At 35.3% G+C, this 19,202-nt stretch overlaps 1 protein-coding gene across 2 annotated transcripts in view; it reads left to right on the top strand.

Moving 5' to 3' along the window:
- The window catches only part of dagla (diacylglycerol lipase, alpha), a 44,956-nt gene extending 26,854 nt beyond the window's left edge, over nt 1-18,102 (top strand). The window contains exons 14-20 of one of the 2 annotated variants that reach the window (XM_051115823.1): nt 2,069-2,211; nt 4,255-4,323; nt 4,411-4,483; nt 7,377-7,585; nt 8,987-9,113; nt 14,368-14,531; nt 15,197-18,102. In XM_051115823.1, the coding sequence (XP_050971780.1) occupies nt 2,069-2,211; nt 4,255-4,323; nt 4,411-4,483; nt 7,377-7,585; nt 8,987-9,113; nt 14,368-14,531; nt 15,197-16,247 (1,836 nt within the window). In that variant the 3' untranslated portion in view covers nt 16,248-18,102. Of the gene's footprint in view, nt 1-2,068; nt 2,212-4,254; nt 4,324-4,410; nt 4,484-7,376; nt 7,586-8,986; nt 9,114-10,484; nt 13,890-14,367; nt 14,532-15,196 lie in introns of those variants that run through there. The other variant, XM_051115824.1, reaches the window with a different exon arrangement.
- The last annotated feature ends 1,100 nt before the right edge of the window (nt 18,103-19,202 follow it).

Genomic DNA, 19,202 nt, shown 5'->3' with positions numbered 1-19,202 from the left:
AAATTAGTAATGGGTCGTCCTTGAACGATTCTTTCATTTTGAACGAATCTTTAATGTGACTCGGGAAGAATGTGTCATCTCGGGGAGTGATTCGTTCAGTCGCGCATGCACAACATCCTGTTAGGTTCTGTACTGGAATTAGTTCACCTGTTTCAAGTCTTCGGCTGGGATCGTTTAGAGCCCTTTGAAGCTGCATTTAAACTACATTTTGGAAGTTCAAAATCAGGGCACCAATGAAGTCCATTATAATCCTGAAATGCTTTCCTCAAAAACAATAATTTCTTCACGACTGAAGAATGAGGAATAAAGGAATAAAATTAGGAATAAAGTTCATCTTTTGTTGTTGGAATAAAGAAAACGCAGTGCTGTTGCGCTTTCTACAGGCTTTCTTTATTTTCAATAATTTGAAATCAGTGAATATCGATTGTGTTAAGTGCAATATGTTGTAGATGGATGTAGGAGTGCATATTTTATCTCCATCCTCTTTAGTATAGGGACCAGTTCTCACTATTAACTAGTTGCATATTAGCATGCCTATTGTTAACATGTTGGGTGTTTATTAGAACTTATAAAGCACACGTATTGATTGCATGACCATATTCTATGTCCCTAATCCTACCCAATACCTAAACTTAACAACTACCTTACTAACTATTAATAAGCAGCAAATTATTTGCAAGTTTGAGGCAAAAGTTGCAGTTAATGGTTTGTTAATAGCGAGAATTGGACCTTAAAATAAAGTGTGCCCCATAAGAGTGTGTTTCAGGCTTGTTTGTAATTGAAAGTCCGACATTACGCATAAAATCTTTTATTCAAGGTTAAGGTTGCAAAGGGGTGAAGTTCCGGTAAATTTTCTGAAACTTTCCAAAAATCTCTGAAAGATTGCAAAAAATTTACTGGAAATTTTTCACCTTTTTGCAACTTTTGTTGTTCTGGTTACACAATACACTGTATATGGTGTTTAATTCAACATATTTGACACTGGACCACAAAACCAAAAAAAGAAGGGTCAGTTTTTTGAAAATGAAATTTCTGCATCATCTGAAAGCTGAATAAAGGAGCTTTCCATTGATGTATGGTTTGTTAGGATAGGACAATATTTGGAAAATCTTGAATCTGAGGGTGCAAAAAAAATCTAAATATTGAGAAAATCGCCTCTAAAGTTGTCCAGATGAAGTTCTTATCAATGCATATTACTAATCAAAAATTAAGTTTTGATAAATTTACAGTAGGAAATTTACAAAATATCTTAATGGAACATGATCTTTACTTAATATCCAAATGACTTTGGCTATAAAAGAAAAATCACTCATTTTTGACCCATACAATGTATTTTTGGCTATTGCTACAAATGTGACTTATGACTGGTTTTGTGGTCCAAGGTCACATGCAGTATATAGAAATAACTAGTTTTGTTAAAATAATCTGCTTTTTTGCATCTTTTTTTGCAACATTTGTATGTATTGCTATAGACCATTTCGTCAGATGTAAACATACTGGTCCCGATACACTTCCTGTTTCTTTTTTTTTTTTAACGTTACACAAACATCACAAAAAAATACAACCAACATAACATTTGACTGGATGAAAATGTTACATTAGCACCTTTAAGATGTATTTGTATATGTGAAATAAAAAAATAATAATAAAAAAAAAAAAAAACAGGAAGTGCTTCTGGACCAGTGTTGTTTACATCTAGCGAAATGGTCTATACAAATACATAAACCAACTTCAAAGTATGTAAATATTGAATAAAACAGGCAGTAACCCTGTTTGGAAATTGAAAGATTGCCTGTTAAAGTAAAGAATCTGAGTGCATGATTTATTTTGAGATTGTATGGGTTTGTTCTATATGAATATACATTATTCATTTCTTTTTTGCAGATCTTAAAGTCTACATTTTTATTTTAAAAACATGAGCATGGTAACATTAGAAAACTTAAAGCACTAGTAAATGCGGTCCAGTATCTTCTGAAATCATTTGCATGTTGCTTACATAATTTGCATTGTACATAATATCATGTGACACTAAAAGATCCAGATCATGGTGTTTGTTTGTGTGTCTCAGGGTAAAGGGACGATGCACTATGGACTGGTGATTGTGGGTCACTCTCTAGGTGCGGGTACGGCCGCCATCCTGTCCTTCCTCCTCCGGCCGCAGTATCCTTCACTGCACTGCTATTCCTACTCCCCTCCCGGCGGCCTGCTCAGGTCAGTGTGACCTCTCTATTGTTGCTCTGGGATCCGTTTTACACTACATTTATAGAGAAAGCTGTAAACCGATCTCCTCGGAGAGAGAGAGAGACATGTTTAGCGGTCATTGAGGCATGATGACATTAGATAAGAGATTAAACTGATGTGTTAAAGGATTAGTTCATGCAAAAATTAACATTTTGTCATTATTGTTACAATCTGATGTTGTTCCAAAACTGTATTATTTTCTTTCTGCTATGAATCATACATTTTAGAAATTGTTTCCACTCATGAAAGTGAATGGTGATGTGTAAGCTCCAAAAAAGCATCATAAAAATGAGTCTTCGAAAGCCATAGTTATGAAAATATTTATATGAGGAACAAAGCATTTTCAGCTTTTTTTTATTCTTCTCATCTGCCATATCTCAAATCAAATTTGTTTGCAGCATTGTGGTCAGTCACATGAGTTGTGAGAACCAGAGGCGTTTGGTATTAGTGACAATTGCAAGTGTGAATTTGATTTAGAGCTCCAGAAAAAAAGAAGGAATGTGACACTGAAGACTGGAGTAATGATGCTGGAAATCATATAAATATATATAAATATAAAAAAAAAAATATATATATATATATACATACATGTGTGTGTATATATATATATATATATATATATATATGTATGTATATATATATATATATATATATATGTATGTGTGTATATATATATATATATATATATATATGTATATATATATATATATATATATATATATATATATATATATATATATGAAGAGTTCAGATGCAAAACCAGCTAAAATCCACATCAGTCAAAAATGAGATAATGATACTCCTGACACATAGCATACGCCCATCATACTTTTACTTCAAATTCGTTAAATTCCAGCCTCAGCCCAATCAGAAATACCAGTACTTACATAGAAACCTATACAAAGTAGCCAGAAAGAAATGCTAATTTTAAAGAAATATGTCAGATGGATTTAGATATATTTATATTTATATTTATATTTATATATTAGTATTTCACAATATTAGTTTTTACTGCATTTTTATAAAAAAAACAAATGCAACTTTGAAGAGCAAAAAAACTTTGTTCAGAAACAGTTTAAAAAAATCTTAACCAACCTTAACAGACTTTTTAAGGGTAGTCTAACTTCTAGGTTCATGTATGTGACCTTGGACCACAAAAGTCATAAGGGTTAAATTTTTTTAAATTGAGATTTATAAATTATCTGAAAGCTGAATAAGCTTTCCATTGATGTATGGTTTATAATGATAGAACAATATTTGGCAGAGATACAACTATTTGAAAATTTTGGAATCTGAGGGTGCAAAAAAATCTAAATATTGAGAAAATCACCTTTAAAGTTGTCCAAATGAAGTTCTTAGCAATACATATTACTAATCAAAAATTAAGTTTTTATATATTTATGGTAGGACATTTACTAAATATTTTCATGGAACATGATCTTTACTTAACATCCTAATGATTTTTGGCATATTTATACATGCATATTTCGATAATTTTTACCCATACAATGTATTTTTGGCTATTGCTGCAAATATACCTGTGCTACTAAAGACTGGTTTTGTGGTCCAGGGTCACATATTTAAAAGCTATTATGGCAGCTTCAGAGTTGCATTGGATTTCTTCAAAATGTAAAAAAAAAACTTAAGAGATTTGTCACAAGCTGCAGATCTTCTCTGTAATGCAATTGGCTGTGGAGAATATTAGCCCAAAAAACATGCATGGATGCACAAATCCACTGGTTGAACTAATCTTTTGGAAGGAGTTTTTGGTTTAATCCAGCAGATAATGAGAAAAGGCTTACCTGCTACACTTGAAAACATCTGCACAGTTTGTTTTTTCTTTAGTTACATATTCTTTGTACATCTAAATATAAAGTCAGCATAAAACAGCTGTTGAATAGCACTCTGAAATCTGTCACATTATGACAGATGAACAAATTGTGAACACTGTTTTCATGTTGACATTAAAGAACATGTTTGAACACAAGCTTCTTGTGTCTGTTTACTTCATAGTGAGGATGCAATGGAGTACTCGAAAGAGTTTGTAACCTCAGTCGTGTTGGGAAAAGATCTGGTCCCCAGGTAAATAAGTGTTCAGTAGTGCTTGCATATATTTATATGCAAATCTAAGCAGGCGGTTGTTCATCTTTTGCTGTTGTGTTCTTTCAGGATTGGCCTCTCTCAGCTTGAGGGCTTCCGTCGCCACCTACTTGAAGTCCTACAGAAGAGTGATAAACCAAAGGTGAGCGGCTTTAACTTCCTGATACATAGTCTGATGTGCCACGAAATGTTAGTTTACTGTTCACTATAACTACTGTATGAATTCCATTCCAGTCAATGAAAGGAAAACAGAAAAATGTTACTTTATCTTGATATACGTTTTCTTTTCAGGAAATTTGTACACAATATGTAAGAAATTATCTTACAATCACTCTATTTTCATTGCAAAATAAGGAAGATTGCAACCCTGACAAGAAGTGGTTTATTTTGCCATAATGATGACTGTACAATAAATATGTACAAATATGTACAGACTCAAGCATTCTAGTCCATGCATGTAGTGCAGTAGCATTTATCATCATTGAATTGTGCCAGTAATTAACTGCCCTCATTATATGTGTCACATTATGCTTCACCCATATCCTTTTCCTCTGGGTGAATAAAGTAAATGATAAATTGTTATGTTACTAATTATAACCACAGATGTAGGAATTTTTGCAGTGCAAAATGATTTTTCTTTTTTTACATCTCTTTTCTAGTTCAGTCAGTGGAACATTAAACTCTTTTCTCAAGGTTGTAGGTTTGGGCCTCAAATTTGGTTGCAGTTTAAAAGTACATTACCCTGCAAAGGTTTTGGGTCAGTGATGTTCAAAAGTTTGTGGTCAGTAAGACTTTAAAGAAATTAAAGGACTAGTTCATCCAAATGATTTGGAGAACTGTAGCATTACATCATTTGCTCACCAATGCAAGTCCAAACAGCTGATAAAAACATCACAATAAATTTACAAGTAATCTACATGACTTCAGTCCATCAATTAACTTCTTGTGAAATGAAAAGCTGCATTTATGTGAAAAGCAAATCCATCTGTACTTTTCCTCTCTCTAAAATATTGCTTTCTTCAGTGGAAAAAGTAGTCTTATCTGAATCAGGAGTGAAATATGCACAGGTCAAGCACCATTTACAAGCAGAAACAATCCAAAACAGATCAACAAATATGTTGGTGGATTTTGATGTGAGAGGACAACAGAGGATGGACTTATTTACTAGAGGAAGCATTACTAGGGATTATGGACTTTAGCCAGAGGCAACTGTTCAAAGTTAAAATGCTATATGGATAAATTTATTTATTTTTTAAAAATGTGCAGCTTTTCACTTCACAAGATGTTAATTGGTGAACTGGAGTGGTGTGGTTTTTTTGTGAACTATTGTGATGTTTTATCAGCTGTTTTGACTCTCATTCTGATGGCACCCCAGGGCTCTACACTTACTTTTCTTTTTCTTCAGTAATCAAAAAATCCGATCAAAAATTAGCCTTCCCATTACGAGGTGATATTTGACTCTTTAAAGTGATTTACAGGGGAATTTAGTTTTTACCTTGGTAATGGCATTTTTCTAACTTTAGTATAAGTATGTCATCTTCTATGTCACATTATATTTTTTAAGATTTTTAAAATTTCTAATTAAAACAACAGAATAAGAACAAGTAGAATAAGTTTACAAAATTGAATTAAATCAGTATTAACAAAATTAATTTGTACTACAGAGGTGGCACAGAAGAGCACAAAAGTGGCTTGTAGGTGTATTTTCATGTTTAATGAGGCTCAGAGGTGGCATGTGTGCAATCAAATTCATAAATTCATGTTGAGATTAATGTTTTAAATATAACACTTTGAATACAGAAATATTAAATGATTTAAATAACTGAAAAGATGCTTTAAAAATGAAACAAAATCTGCCAGTAGGTGGCGGCAAGTCGCTGATTTAATTACTGAATCATATCATTCATTTGATTCTTTCGAACGGCTGATTCATTCCGGAATAAAGCAATTGACTGTCTTTATGAATGGGAAATTAAATCATCGACTCACTAGATTTGTTTAAAAATGCACGTTCATTCATAAACAAAACACTGCTGTGTTTGAATGGAGATGTGCAGCAGTTCTGTGACTTGTTTCAGACTACTTTTTATGACGAAACAGAGCAAAATTAGGCAATAGTGTTATAGTCAGAAAATGTAAGTAACGTATCATTAACTTCTTGTTTATTTAACTGTTGTATTATATCAATGTCTCATTTACAAACTCCCTTAAAATTCATTAAAAGCTCTCACTCATCTTAGTTCATCGCGATCTCACAAAGTTGCATTATAATCAACGAAGCTCTCCACGCTGCACGGTGAATCTATTATTTACACTCTCTCTACACTTTGTTTATTAAAGGATTCGTGAGATATGTCTGTGATACATTACTCAACGTTCCAAAAACACGTAGAAACCTTTGAAGCTCCTCTCAGCGCAAAGTCCTGCACTTATTCACTGCAGAGGATCCACTGGTGAACAAGTGAATGTTAAATTTAGCTCTCTTAACTTTTCTACAGCTTTGATGGCCTGAGGGTGAGTAAATTTTCAGAAACATTTTTGGGTGAGCTATTCCTTTAATTTCTTTCAGAAAAAAAAAAATCTTACTGACCCTAAACTTTAAACAGAAGTGTACTCTATATTAGGGCTTACATAACTTAATAGACCGGCTGTCCGGAAAAGTAGCCACCTACTCAATTTAGCTTATATAAATGACTTTCTATCAAACCCAACACTGCGTTGATGTGCAGCTGAGATGATGCAAGAAATGAAAGCGTACACACCTCCATTGCCAGATTAATGCTGCTTGCATCATGAACAGCGTCTCATATCTCACTTATGTTTTCTGCCAGCCTCTGATTAGTTTCAAGGAACTTTGTGAAAAATTTGGCCTCTGTGTGATGCATTTCTGCTTATGAATGTGCATAATCACGCTGCCTACTTTGGTGGTTAGCTGCGCTCAGCAGGAAATGATGTTTAAAAAATGCTGTCTGCGTAGGCAGCTCACTAGGTTTTGGAACAGAGCCTGTATGATCTTCTCTGTCTGTTTCCATCAGTGGCGGATCATTGCCGGGGGCACGAAGTGCATCCCTAAATCAGAGCTGCCCATGGATGACGAAGCTCCTGTATCTCAGGGTGTGACCCCCTCTAATTCTCGCCTGTGGCTTCACCCCAGTGACCTGAGCATCGCCCTGTCAGCCTCCACGCCGCTGTATCCACCAGGACGGGTCATTCATGTGGTGCACAACCACCCGCCTGAGATGTGGTGAGTAGAGAGGAAGTGAATTGAATGGATTAATGGAACAAGGAAATGGCTGTGTGCACTTCAGATACTGGGTGCATTCCAGTGGTAGGTACCATAGTGAAATGTCTGGCACTGAGAAATGCCAGCTTTAGAGATCCTGCTTATTTAGATGAGCTGCTTTGTTAATTCAGCTGTAGGAAATGATGTAAATGTACACTATTGTTTAAACGTGTGGATTCAGGAAGTTTTTAAAATAAGTGTTTTATGCTCACCGAGGCTGCATTTTGTTGATCAAAAATGCAGTAAAAACTGTAGTAATGTAAAATATTATTACAGTTTAAAATAGCTATTTTCTATTTGAATATATTTTAAAATGTAATTTATTTCTGTGATGCAAAGCTGAGTTTTCAGCATCATTACTCCAGTCTTGAGTGTCACATGATCCTGCAGAAATCATTCTGATAGGCTGGTTTGCTGCTCAAGAAACATGTCTTATTATCAGTCTTTCATTATTGATCAATTTACTGCATTCTTGCTGAATATAAGTATTTATTTAATTATTTAAAAGAAAATCTTAACTGGCCTTCAACTTTTGAACAGTAGTGTAAGTACTAGTATGATCAATATTTGTAAAATATGTTTCTATTGGGCAAACCCTTCAGCCATTTTTTCTTTACAAGGCAAGGCAACTTTATTTATGTAGCATATTTTATACACAACGGTGATTCAAAGTGCATTAAATAAAATTAATTAAAATGTAACCAATCAAAGAATTTAATTTTAAAATGATTTTTTTAAATGTAAGAAGTTTTTTCAAAATTGAACTTCATCTAATTTAGAACAGTTAATTTCTTTATTCGTCATAGATTTTTTATTTTTTATTTTTTTACTTTCTTTGGCAGCTGAGAGTCTACAAAAACTTATATTAAAATTTTGCTAATGTGATGCTTGTTTAACTCCAGCATTTTTGTTTCCAGCATTTTTGATCATTTTCACTAAAATTTCATGGCCCCCAGAATATTTTGTTGTTAAAAAAAAAAAAGTTTTATTCTAGCTTCAACCAGTTTCTGGATTGACATTTCACTGGGTAACATTAGGCAGGTTTCATTTATATGCTGTTTATTGTTGATGATTGCATGATTTTTCATATGCGTCTGCTTACATGCGAGATCACTTGTGCAAAACAGACAAATAATAACGCCTGGCCTCTGTGGACTTCCATATGTTTGGACATAGCTTTTGTAATTCAGTGCTGTTATAAAGAGTGGGACCTTTTTATTTCTAGTAATGAATACTAATACTTTCCAGTAATGCACTTTGAATGTGTCACATCCTGCATATATCTGAGTCAAAGTTGCACAAGAGTCTACACAGTTTTACTGGAAGTCTGAGATTCCTCTTCCCATCTCTCTCTCTCTGCAGTTGTGGTCAGGAAGAACCCACTTACTCCGCTCTGTGGGGGGATAACAAGGCCTTTGATGAGGTCATCATTTCTCCAGCCATGCTGAATGAACACATGCCCCATGTGGTAATGGATGGCCTCAACAAGGTGTGTGTTTGTGTGTATGTGCGTTTGTGTGCACGCTTTTCTGCCTAACTCTTGCCAAATGCAAAGTCAATGATTGGGTAGCTGATGAAATGCCATTCTGGGCAAATCTGAGTAACACTGGATCCAGCATATAAAAATGCAGTAATAATATTAGGTGAAATAGTAAACTTTGATACACTTATATTAAAGTTTCTTTAAGTCTGATTGGTAACTCTTTACAACAAGGTGTTCACATTAATGTATTAACTAACATGAACGAACAATACATTTATTACTCTACTTACTAATCTTTGTTAATGTTAGTTAATAAAAATACAGTCATTCATTGTTAGTTCAGGTTAGTTCACAGTGCATTAACCAATGTCAACAAACACGACTTGTGATGTTAATAATGCTGAAAATAACATTAAGATTAGTAAATGCTGTAGAAGTATTGTTCATTCTTAGTTCATGTTAACTAATGTAGTCATTTCTGATTCATTTGCATCATCACTTAAAAAACAAGTCTCTGTGTGGTTAAAATGTTTTTATAAATACATATAAATATATATGTATATATACATTTAAAATATGCAACATAATAAAGAGTATTTATATGGTAACACTTTACAGTAAAGTGTCATTTGATAACATTAGTATTGTTCATTCTTAGTTCATGTTCACTAATGTAGTTAACTAATGTTAACTAATGAACCTTATTGTAAAGTGTTCAATTTACACTATAAATATTATTTAGTAAAATAGTATTAATACATAATTATTATTGTTATATAATATATGTTATTTCAGCAGCCTTTACTCAAGTCTTCTGATCCTTCAGAAATCATTCTGTCACTTTTGATCAATTTAATGCATTCTTGCTGAATCAAACCATTAGTCTAAATTGCCCAGTCTTTAAAGTAACATGTAAAATACAGTAAGTACCTATGGATTCTGGTGTGCACAGATTTGCCTTGGTTATTGGAATGACTTGAAGGTTTTGGGGTCAAGAATCAATTGCTTATAAGGCTTTTGGGCTGCTATGGACTCCAGGTATATGTTTTGCAGGTCTGTGTCAACGTCTTAGCCACGGTGTGTCCTCTGTCTGTTTTTGCTGGACATAAGGGTTCATCTTTGTTTTTGTCCCTCTGAAACTACCGTCATCGGAATTCCACGAGCATAAAAGCATTTCTGGCATGGCTGTTTCTTCTTCTTATTGCTGTTTCTATTGCTTATACTTATGGTTAGGGGGTTTGTTCAGAGCCCTAACCCTAAGTAACTATGGGTGCGTAACCTCTCCTCCTGCTAATCTAGTTGCTCTGTTTTCTTCTGAAAGTATGTTTCTTTGTTCAAATGTCTGTTGTATGGTAATGTGTTGGTTTGTGTTCACAGGTGCTGGAAAACCCATATTTAATTTCAGACCTGATTGCTGCACAGGTTGGAAGCCAGAGAGCTAGTATCCAAGAGTGTGTTTCTGTCCCTAACATACTCCCAGATCCCTCTCTAACGCCTCTCTGTTCAGATGAATGTTTTATAGTTCCAGAAACATGCTCTGCTTCTCGAACTCCCAGTGAAACGGTTTCTGTCCAACCACGAGTTTCAGACACTCACAGGAACGGTCTTCCAGCAACTTTCAAGTCAAACCCTCAAAACACTATGACAGAAACTCTCACCCCAATCCCATCGCCTGTCATGTCTGTTACTGTAGATACATCTTCCATTAGTTTAGATATAAAGCCAGGAGACAACTTCTGTGCCCTTCAACAACCATCAACATGTTCATCTCAGCCTGAATCCCCAACGGTTGCATGTGCTCCCAAAAACATTGACCAGGCGAACATTACATTGACCTCTACGAAGTTGGACTTGCCAATATTAGAAATGCCCTCATCTGTCCAAGACTCAACAATCCCCTTTAATGACTCTTTATCTTCCAAAATGATAGATGTATCCATTCCTGCTTCCCAAAGTATCACTCCATTTCCAAACACGTCAGATGCCTCTTCTCCCCCAGAGTTTCTGTTAAAAACCAGCATAAATCCAGACGTTTCAGAGAGCCCAATGACTAACGGCACATCAGCTGAACTCTCAACAGAGAACCATTCTACAAAACCCTCAGACTTTGATAACACACCTTTAACTTCTCCTCAGGCTAGATTGAGGTCCTCGACTGCCCGATCTGAAGAGAACACATTTAGTGCCACATGTTATATCTCAAGCCTCTGATCAAAAGTCTGGGGTTGGGGAAAAAAAAAAAAAAAATATATATATATATATATATATTTTAAAGAAATTAAAGGGATAGCTCACTCAAAAATGAAAATTCTGTCATTAATTACTTGCCCTCATGTCGTTCCAAACCCAAAAGACCTTCATTCATCTTCAGAACACAAATTAAGATAGCTTTGATGAAATCTGAGATCTTTCTGACCCTGCGTAGACAGCAATGCAACTACCAAGTTTAAGATCCAGAAAGGTAGTGAACTATCTCTTTAATTATCTTATTCTACAAGGATGTATTAAATTGATCAAAAGTGACAGTAAAAAAAGTATCCCAGTTTCCATATAAATATTAAGCAGCAAATCAGCATATTAGAATGATTTCTGAATGATCATGTGACACTGAAGACTGGAGTTTAACATCAAGGAATAAATTACATTTAAAAAATATTCAGTTGAGGTCAGAAGTTTACATACAGCTTTCTTAATAACCGGAAGGGATCATACAAAATGTGTTATTTTTATTTAGTACTGACCTGAATAAGATATTTCACATAAAAGACGTTTACTTATAGTCCACAAAATAATAGTTGAATTTATAAAAATGACCCTATTCAAAAGTTTACACAACCTTAATATTGTTGTTACCTGAATGATCCACAGCTGTTTTTTTTTGTTGTTGTTGTTTTATGTGATAGTTGTTCAGGAGTCCTCTTTGGTTTTTCAGCATTTTTGTGTTTTGGACCCTATCCAACAATGGCTATGATTTTGAGATCCATCTTTCCACACTGAGGACAACTGAGGGACTCATATGCAACTATTACAGAAGGTTTAAACGCTCACTGATGCTCCAGAAGGAAACACAAGTCATTAAGAGCCGGGGGGTGAAAACTTTTTTAATTTGAAGATCAGGGTAAATTTAACTTACTTTGGGAAATAAGAATAAGGTTAACTTATTCTGGGAAACAGGTAAGTATCTTCTGAAGGGCAGTACTAAATGAAAAAAAATGTGAAAAAATGTACACATCTTCATTGTGTTCAAAAGTTTACACCCCCTGGCTATTAATGCATCGTTTTTGCTTCTGGAGCATCAGTGAGCATTTGCATTTTGTGTAATAGTTGCATGTGAGGCCCTTTAGTTGTCCTCATTGTGAAAAGATGGATTACAAAATCATACAGTCATTGTTGGAAAGGATTCAAATACACAAAAATTCTGAAAAACCAAAAAATTTATGGGACCTGAAGGATTTTTCTGAAGAACAGCAGTTTAACTGTTCAGGACAAACAAGGTATGAACACCTCATGAACAACTATCACTAAACAAACAAAACACAGTTGAGGATAATTTAGGTAACAACACAGTATTAAGAATCAAGTGTATGTAATCTGAACTAAATCTCTTGTGAAATATATGTAAATATCTTTTATGTGAAATATCTTATTCAGGTCAGTACTAAATAAAAAATGACATGCATTTTGTATGATCCCTGTTACTGTGGTAAATTACCATTTTGCAGACTCTGCAAGGTGTATGTACACTTTTGACTTCAACTGTATATTCAAATAAAAAACATTAAATTGTAATGTTTTTTTTCACAACTTTTTACTGTTTTTGATTAAATAAATGCATCCTTGGAGAACATAATAGACTTATTTCAAATACATAAAAAAAAAAAATCTTACAGACCCCAAACTTTTCAACGTGAGTGTATGTTACACAATGTACAGTACAACCAAAAGCATGTGCTTTCTTCCTTTGCAGCTAATAATCTCTTTTCCTCTCTGCCAGAAACATCCATCAGCTCAAGCTTTGGGCATCTGTGGTGTCATTCTCTTCGTTTCTGCAGGTTCCTGGTCTCTCTATCAGCTCTTCTAAACTTCCTGTTTTGGTGTCTGGTTTATGCCATTTGCAGCAGGATTTTCATTGCAGCTTCTCTCCCTCTGTGTGTCTCCTGGTCTTTTACGCTTGGTGTTTTACTCTTGGAGGTGGATTTAGGCCTGTGGTGGTTCTCATCAGCCATGGTTTGCCCTGCTTGTTGGTGGTGGTAGTTCTGCCTCAAAGGATACATTTAAAGGGACATTGTGTTATAATTTCTCACCCTAATGTTGCTCCAACATGTATGACCAGGATAAATATCTCCTTCTGTGTTATATAGAGGAATGTGGACTTTTTTTTTTTTTGGCACTAATATTGGAGACACTATTAGACTAAAAATCATGTTTTACTCACTAACCAGTTGACCTAACATGCAGTTTACTCTCAGAAGAAGATTAAAGCTTAATCCAACAACTATTTTTTAGTCCTAGTATTGTTGTTGTTTTGTCTCCAACCGCCTGCAATTGGTTTTATAGGCTCAAATTGACTGAAGTTTATAATTTCATTTATTTTAAGTAAACTGTTTCATGCAATTATTTTATTGTTGTTTGTAGTATGTCATTTGTATTTTTGCTTTTTTTGCATGGTATATGTACATCATTGTTTTACAGTTTCTTTCATTTTATTGCATCCATTTACTGATATTATTAATTATTGTCTCTAACTCATGTTTACACACATTAATAAAGAAAACAACATTATCATCTTGTGGCTGTGTAATTTTACCTTTGCCTTTGTCTTTGTTGATTGTTCTGCAGGATTTGTGTTCATCGTGCACATAATACAGATCATTTTATGTCATTGTGTAATTGTGTTTGAAATTATGAAATATTCTTATGTAAGGTGTTATGCTTGATGGCTTAGTTACAGTTGGTGTCGAAAAAAAATGAAAAGTGAAAACCTGTTATAAAGGGATTTTGAATATCTAAAGCATTTCTAGTTTGTTTACAAGTTTTGTTCAAAGAAAATTATGCTTCAGTTATCTGCAGTTGACTTTGCAACAAATGCATGTGATAAAAATGTCCCCTTTCCTTGAATTGGAAAATGAATTGAGGTGCAGTTTATTTTGATTTGAGACCTGCTTGTTTCTTCCTATTTATATATTCATGTATATTTTTATTTTCATTTGTAGTTTTTATCATCCGCCTTGTGTTTCCTCTTTTCTTCTCTGTCCTGCAGGTGCTGGAAAACTATAACAAAGGGAAGACGGCTTTACTATCTGCAGCTAAGATAATGGTTAGCCCTACAGAAGTGGACCTGAATCCAGAAACAGTTTTCCTCGATGCCTCCAATTCACCGCAGCCCACACCTGCCACGCATCACCGCAGAAACAGTAGTGTCCGGTGAGTCACAAGAGCCAATCGGTGTTTGAAACAAGCTGACTGACCAATCAGATCATACCAATAAGTGTAGACTTTCTTTAGGTGTTTTTAAGCATTTCTATCGATTGATTTTTAACTCTATTGCATGTCCTTCTCACTCATGCCGACTGCAGAGGTACAGTGTATGGTACTATACAGTTCCCCCCTCGTCCTCTTTGGTTTAGTAGAAAAGATCAGCCTAGACGTTAGTCACATTAGTGTTGCCTAACCATAAACCTTCCTTTCTTTTCCCTCTTTCTAATTTTTTCCTTCTTTTCCCCTCTTCTCTGCTCTATTTTTTGCTTGTTTTTACCTTCATCCCCTTTTTTAACTAAATATTATTTGTCCTCTTAATACATATCTTTAAAAAAATTCTATGTATATAATTGATACAAAAAATGTACATATAATTATGTATTAAATTTATTATTTTATATAATTTAAAATTTCTTATTGTATGTTTTTCTTCAATCATACTTCTTATTTTCCCTTCATTTTTTGCATTTTTACAACTTCCTAATTACTCATTCATGCTATTTTTATTCCATCTTCCCTCATTTTATTTGTCATCCCCTCCATGCTGCCTGATTATTTTCTCCACATGCTACTCTCCCTCCGTGCCCACGTCCTGTCCTGTCATTCTGTAGTTCCTGTGCCCGCTCTGAGATCTCATTGGATGGCTTCTCTGAGTGTCCGCCCCCTCCTGTGCCTGTGGTGCTCACCGGCGCCCGTGAGCGATTGGCGGTGGAGCTGCGGGAGCGCAAAGCCCCCTTGGCCATCATGGAAAGCCTATCTGACGCCGAATCCATCTACAGCTTGGACTCCCGCCGATCATCTGCCGCCCTGAGAGGCTCGCCCTGTCTGGGGAGTCTACCATTCCCTTTGGACGCCCCCATCCCAGAAGAGAATCCGTCGCTGAGCTCCCGAACGGAGCTCCTGGCCGCAGATGGCTTGGACCGTGAACTCGGAGAGGCTGGCCCGTACTGCCCTACTCCTCCAGAACTGGAAATACCTTCCAACGACGCCCATCATCTCAACACCCGCAACAGCGGGAACTTCTCTCCGCTCTCAGTTGGACAAACTATTGTAGATCAGCCAGCCAACCAGGGCGAGCAGGACTTCCGGCGGTCTTCAGGAACACCTGTGGCTTGCCAGCCATCAGCTATTCCTAACAATCAAGTAGCATCCCGGACGCCAGAAACGCCCAAGGATAGAGAGTTTGCAGAGGGAGAAGTCGAGAGTGGCCAGTCCAAGACTCTTTCACCAGTTCCGCCACTGTCTAACGGGACTCCCAGTCAGGCGGTCCTAGAGTTCGCCCAGTACCTGGACTCTCTATTTCGGCTCGACGGCAGCAGCTCTCCACCCCTTGAGCTGTCCGATGCAGAATCCGAATCCGGACGGGGATCGTACAGCCAGGCTGAGGGACACCACGCCGATCAGCGCGTGAAAAATGCAGACAAAGACAGGCAGCTACTGGCTAGAGCTACTCTAGAGCCCAACTTGGTTCCCAAGCCTCCTCGTACGTTTGCCGGCTCGGCCGACCCGTCCTCTGGAATCTCGCTTTCGCCATCCTTCCCTCTTTCGTCCTCCGGAGAACTCAACGATTTTTCTCCTGCTGACGGAGTGTTACCCACCAACCATACATCTGCGCTTCGAACTGAAAACCCTAAGGAAACTGTGTTGTCGTCTATGGTGTAATGGCACACTATTTATCTTACCCTACGGTTTCCTTTTCCTGAACGGATTGTAGAAACATGCATGCGTAGCAACGCGGCCAGTCCGAGACTTCCAGACTTATGGACCATTAAGGATTCATCAAGAACAGAAGACCTCATTTTGTACTATTGTAAGACATGTCTGAATGCATTGTGTCTTGTGCACCACCATTATGAAGTGTCCTAATCGCTGCCTGCAACACACGAGAGCCTGACAAGCTCCTTCGAACACTAAAGATGTTGCTAGCATATCGAGAAGCTTGCACAAATGACCCTACGTTCACATTACAGTTATGTTTACATTGACACCAAGCTATCACAAAGGTTGGCAGTTTCGAATAAGGGAAAGGCTGGGATGGGAAAAGGGAAGTTTATTAAGATACGGGTGGTGTGCAAATGACAAGCAGTGGGGGTAAATTTCCTCAGGACCTTGAAGAATGGGACAAAGATGTCTCGGGCGAAGGATAATAAATAGCTCCTTTTGTTTGGATTGTACTTTTTCATTTTTTAATCGAAGATTGTGTGGAATGTCCTGCTGAGTATGTGTAATCGGTGGCACTGACGGTTGGTGGACATCTATGAGTTCTCGATGTGCATGAGAAAATACTGTATGCTCGTGTAAAACGTTTCATTTTGCTGACTTTTGTCATCTCTTATTTACATAAATCCACTTGAATTTACGCATGCAAGTTTTATATAATTTCCTTTTCCACCGATTGCCAAAAAAGCCAACTTCGTACAAGTCAAATGTTTGAACTCTGTGAAATTAATATATAGTTACTGTTATTATTTATTTTTACGAACCACTGCCCATAAATGCAAACGACATCTGGAAGAGTTGTCGAATGGTACGAGACGTGCACCAGTCACGAAAAAGCGCCCTTTAAATGGCTCGCCTGAATCTGCGACGTCTTTTACGCAGCACGAGACGCGTCCTTCGAGAAAAGTTTCATTCGGTATGGGTATGGCGTGCAATCAGTAGCAAAATAAGCATAGAGAGATTTCTTCTCATCTGCTTTTTTTTAAAAATCATTTCTACTGTTGTTGCTATAATACAATAAATAGTGGTTTATCTCGACGGCGAATATTTTAATAACTTAGACTTGCTTTTTATATATCGTTTCAGGATGAAGTGTTTAAGTTTTTGGGTGGTTGTGTGAAAAAGTACAGCGGTTTAAGCGTCGCAGGTCACAGATGCATCAAGTGTTTTATTTTGTATGCATTGTAATTGTATTTTATAGCATGTAATAATTTGTTAATTGGTTATAGGTTCTGCATGTGACAGAAACAAACTTATCACTTCTTAGGTTGATTTTTTTTTTTTTTTTTTTTTTTTCCTGACGTAAATGATAAAACGTTAGGTATATAGCATAAAAGTGCTTATTTTCCTTTACTAAATAACTCCACTTTCTAAGCTGTGACTGCTGTACTTTTTCACAACAAAGTTGTGTATAGCACTGCCTTTTCACGTGAGTGTAAATACTGTCTTGTTTCCAGTTGTTGTGTTCAGAAAATAGATATAAAATCAATGGGACTTACAATAAAAGCTCTATCATGTACCATAGTGATGAATTTATCTCAAATGTATAGCTATATTGATATATCAACATTATAGAGAAGAAATATGACTATTCAGGAACGAAAATCTGATACTGTGGCCATATGCTGACTTCAGATAATATATAATTATTGAACATTCATTCTTTAAAAAAAGAAGAAAACTCTTTTCATGTCTGTCACTACCCTGCCAGTCTTTCAACTTTCAAGAATGAGAATGTATTTAATGCACACACTTACACTGCCCTGCCTGTAATAGAATAAAACATATGGATCTCTGACTGACTTTGTTCTTCTTGACTTCTTCTAAATATTAAGCCGTCTACAGTGATTGTGCTTGAATGTTTTTTAAACTTGAAGTTTACTACATAATGAATACAACACAATATTTCATTCATTTTGAATCATTAAGAAAAATAACTAATTTTATGGGCCGTAAGCACAGCACCACAGATGACTTTCACTTCGTTGCAAAAAAACGTAAAAAATAAAGACACAATATAGAAATATTCTTCGTTATCTGGACTGTTTCTACAGCATGACGAGAAGAAAAAAAAATATATAGATTTTTTTCTTGAATTTATGGGAAATATAAATCTTTCACTGACTTTGTTGAATAAGAAAATATTTTCAACACTTAAAATACAGAGGTCAGAGGTCATGACCTCCTTGTTCCTAACAATTTAGTGTGTGTATATATATATATATATATATATATATATTTCTGAAGCATTAATTAGTCTGAATAGTAATTAGTAGTCTTAGTAATTAGTGTTAATTTAAACATTTACTAACAAATTGATACAATCAATACAATGATACAATCATTAATATTTTAATAAACTAATGATAACAAAGATTAAAATGTAAATACTGTAAAAAAAATATATTTCTCATTTGCCGTTAATGTTAGTTAATGCATAAACAGTAACCTTGGGAACTTATTGTAAAGCATTATCAGAATCTCAGTAACTGCTAACCAGTTAGTCCCAAACTAGCTATAGCACCTACTGAATGACACCTAATTTAGACAGGGCATTTGTTAATAGAAAATGAATTAAACAGCTCATATAAAATTTTGCTTGACTATCTGAGAATTAAAACTATTATAGTTTTCATTAATATTTTGAATTTGTTTTTATGTTTCCTATTTGCATTTAAAAGTCAGTTAACGTTTTAGTAATTTTGTCATTTGTAGTAGTTTTAATATGTTATAATTTCTATATTTATTTCAGTTTTAGTTACTTTAGAACATAAAGTTAAAGTAAATAAAAACAACAAATGCTGCCTCGGCAAGAAGCTGAAATGAAATATTTTAAATATTTCATTTATTTACAATATTTTTTACAGTAATGTTTTCATTTTATTTATTTTTTAATTA

This window comes from Labeo rohita, chromosome 7 (genome assembly GCF_022985175.1).
Source record: "Labeo rohita strain BAU-BD-2019 chromosome 7, IGBB_LRoh.1.0, whole genome shotgun sequence".
Classification (NCBI taxonomy): Eukaryota; Metazoa; Chordata; class Actinopteri; order Cypriniformes; family Cyprinidae; genus Labeo; species Labeo rohita.
This window is presented reverse-complemented; position numbering and strand designations above follow the sequence as displayed.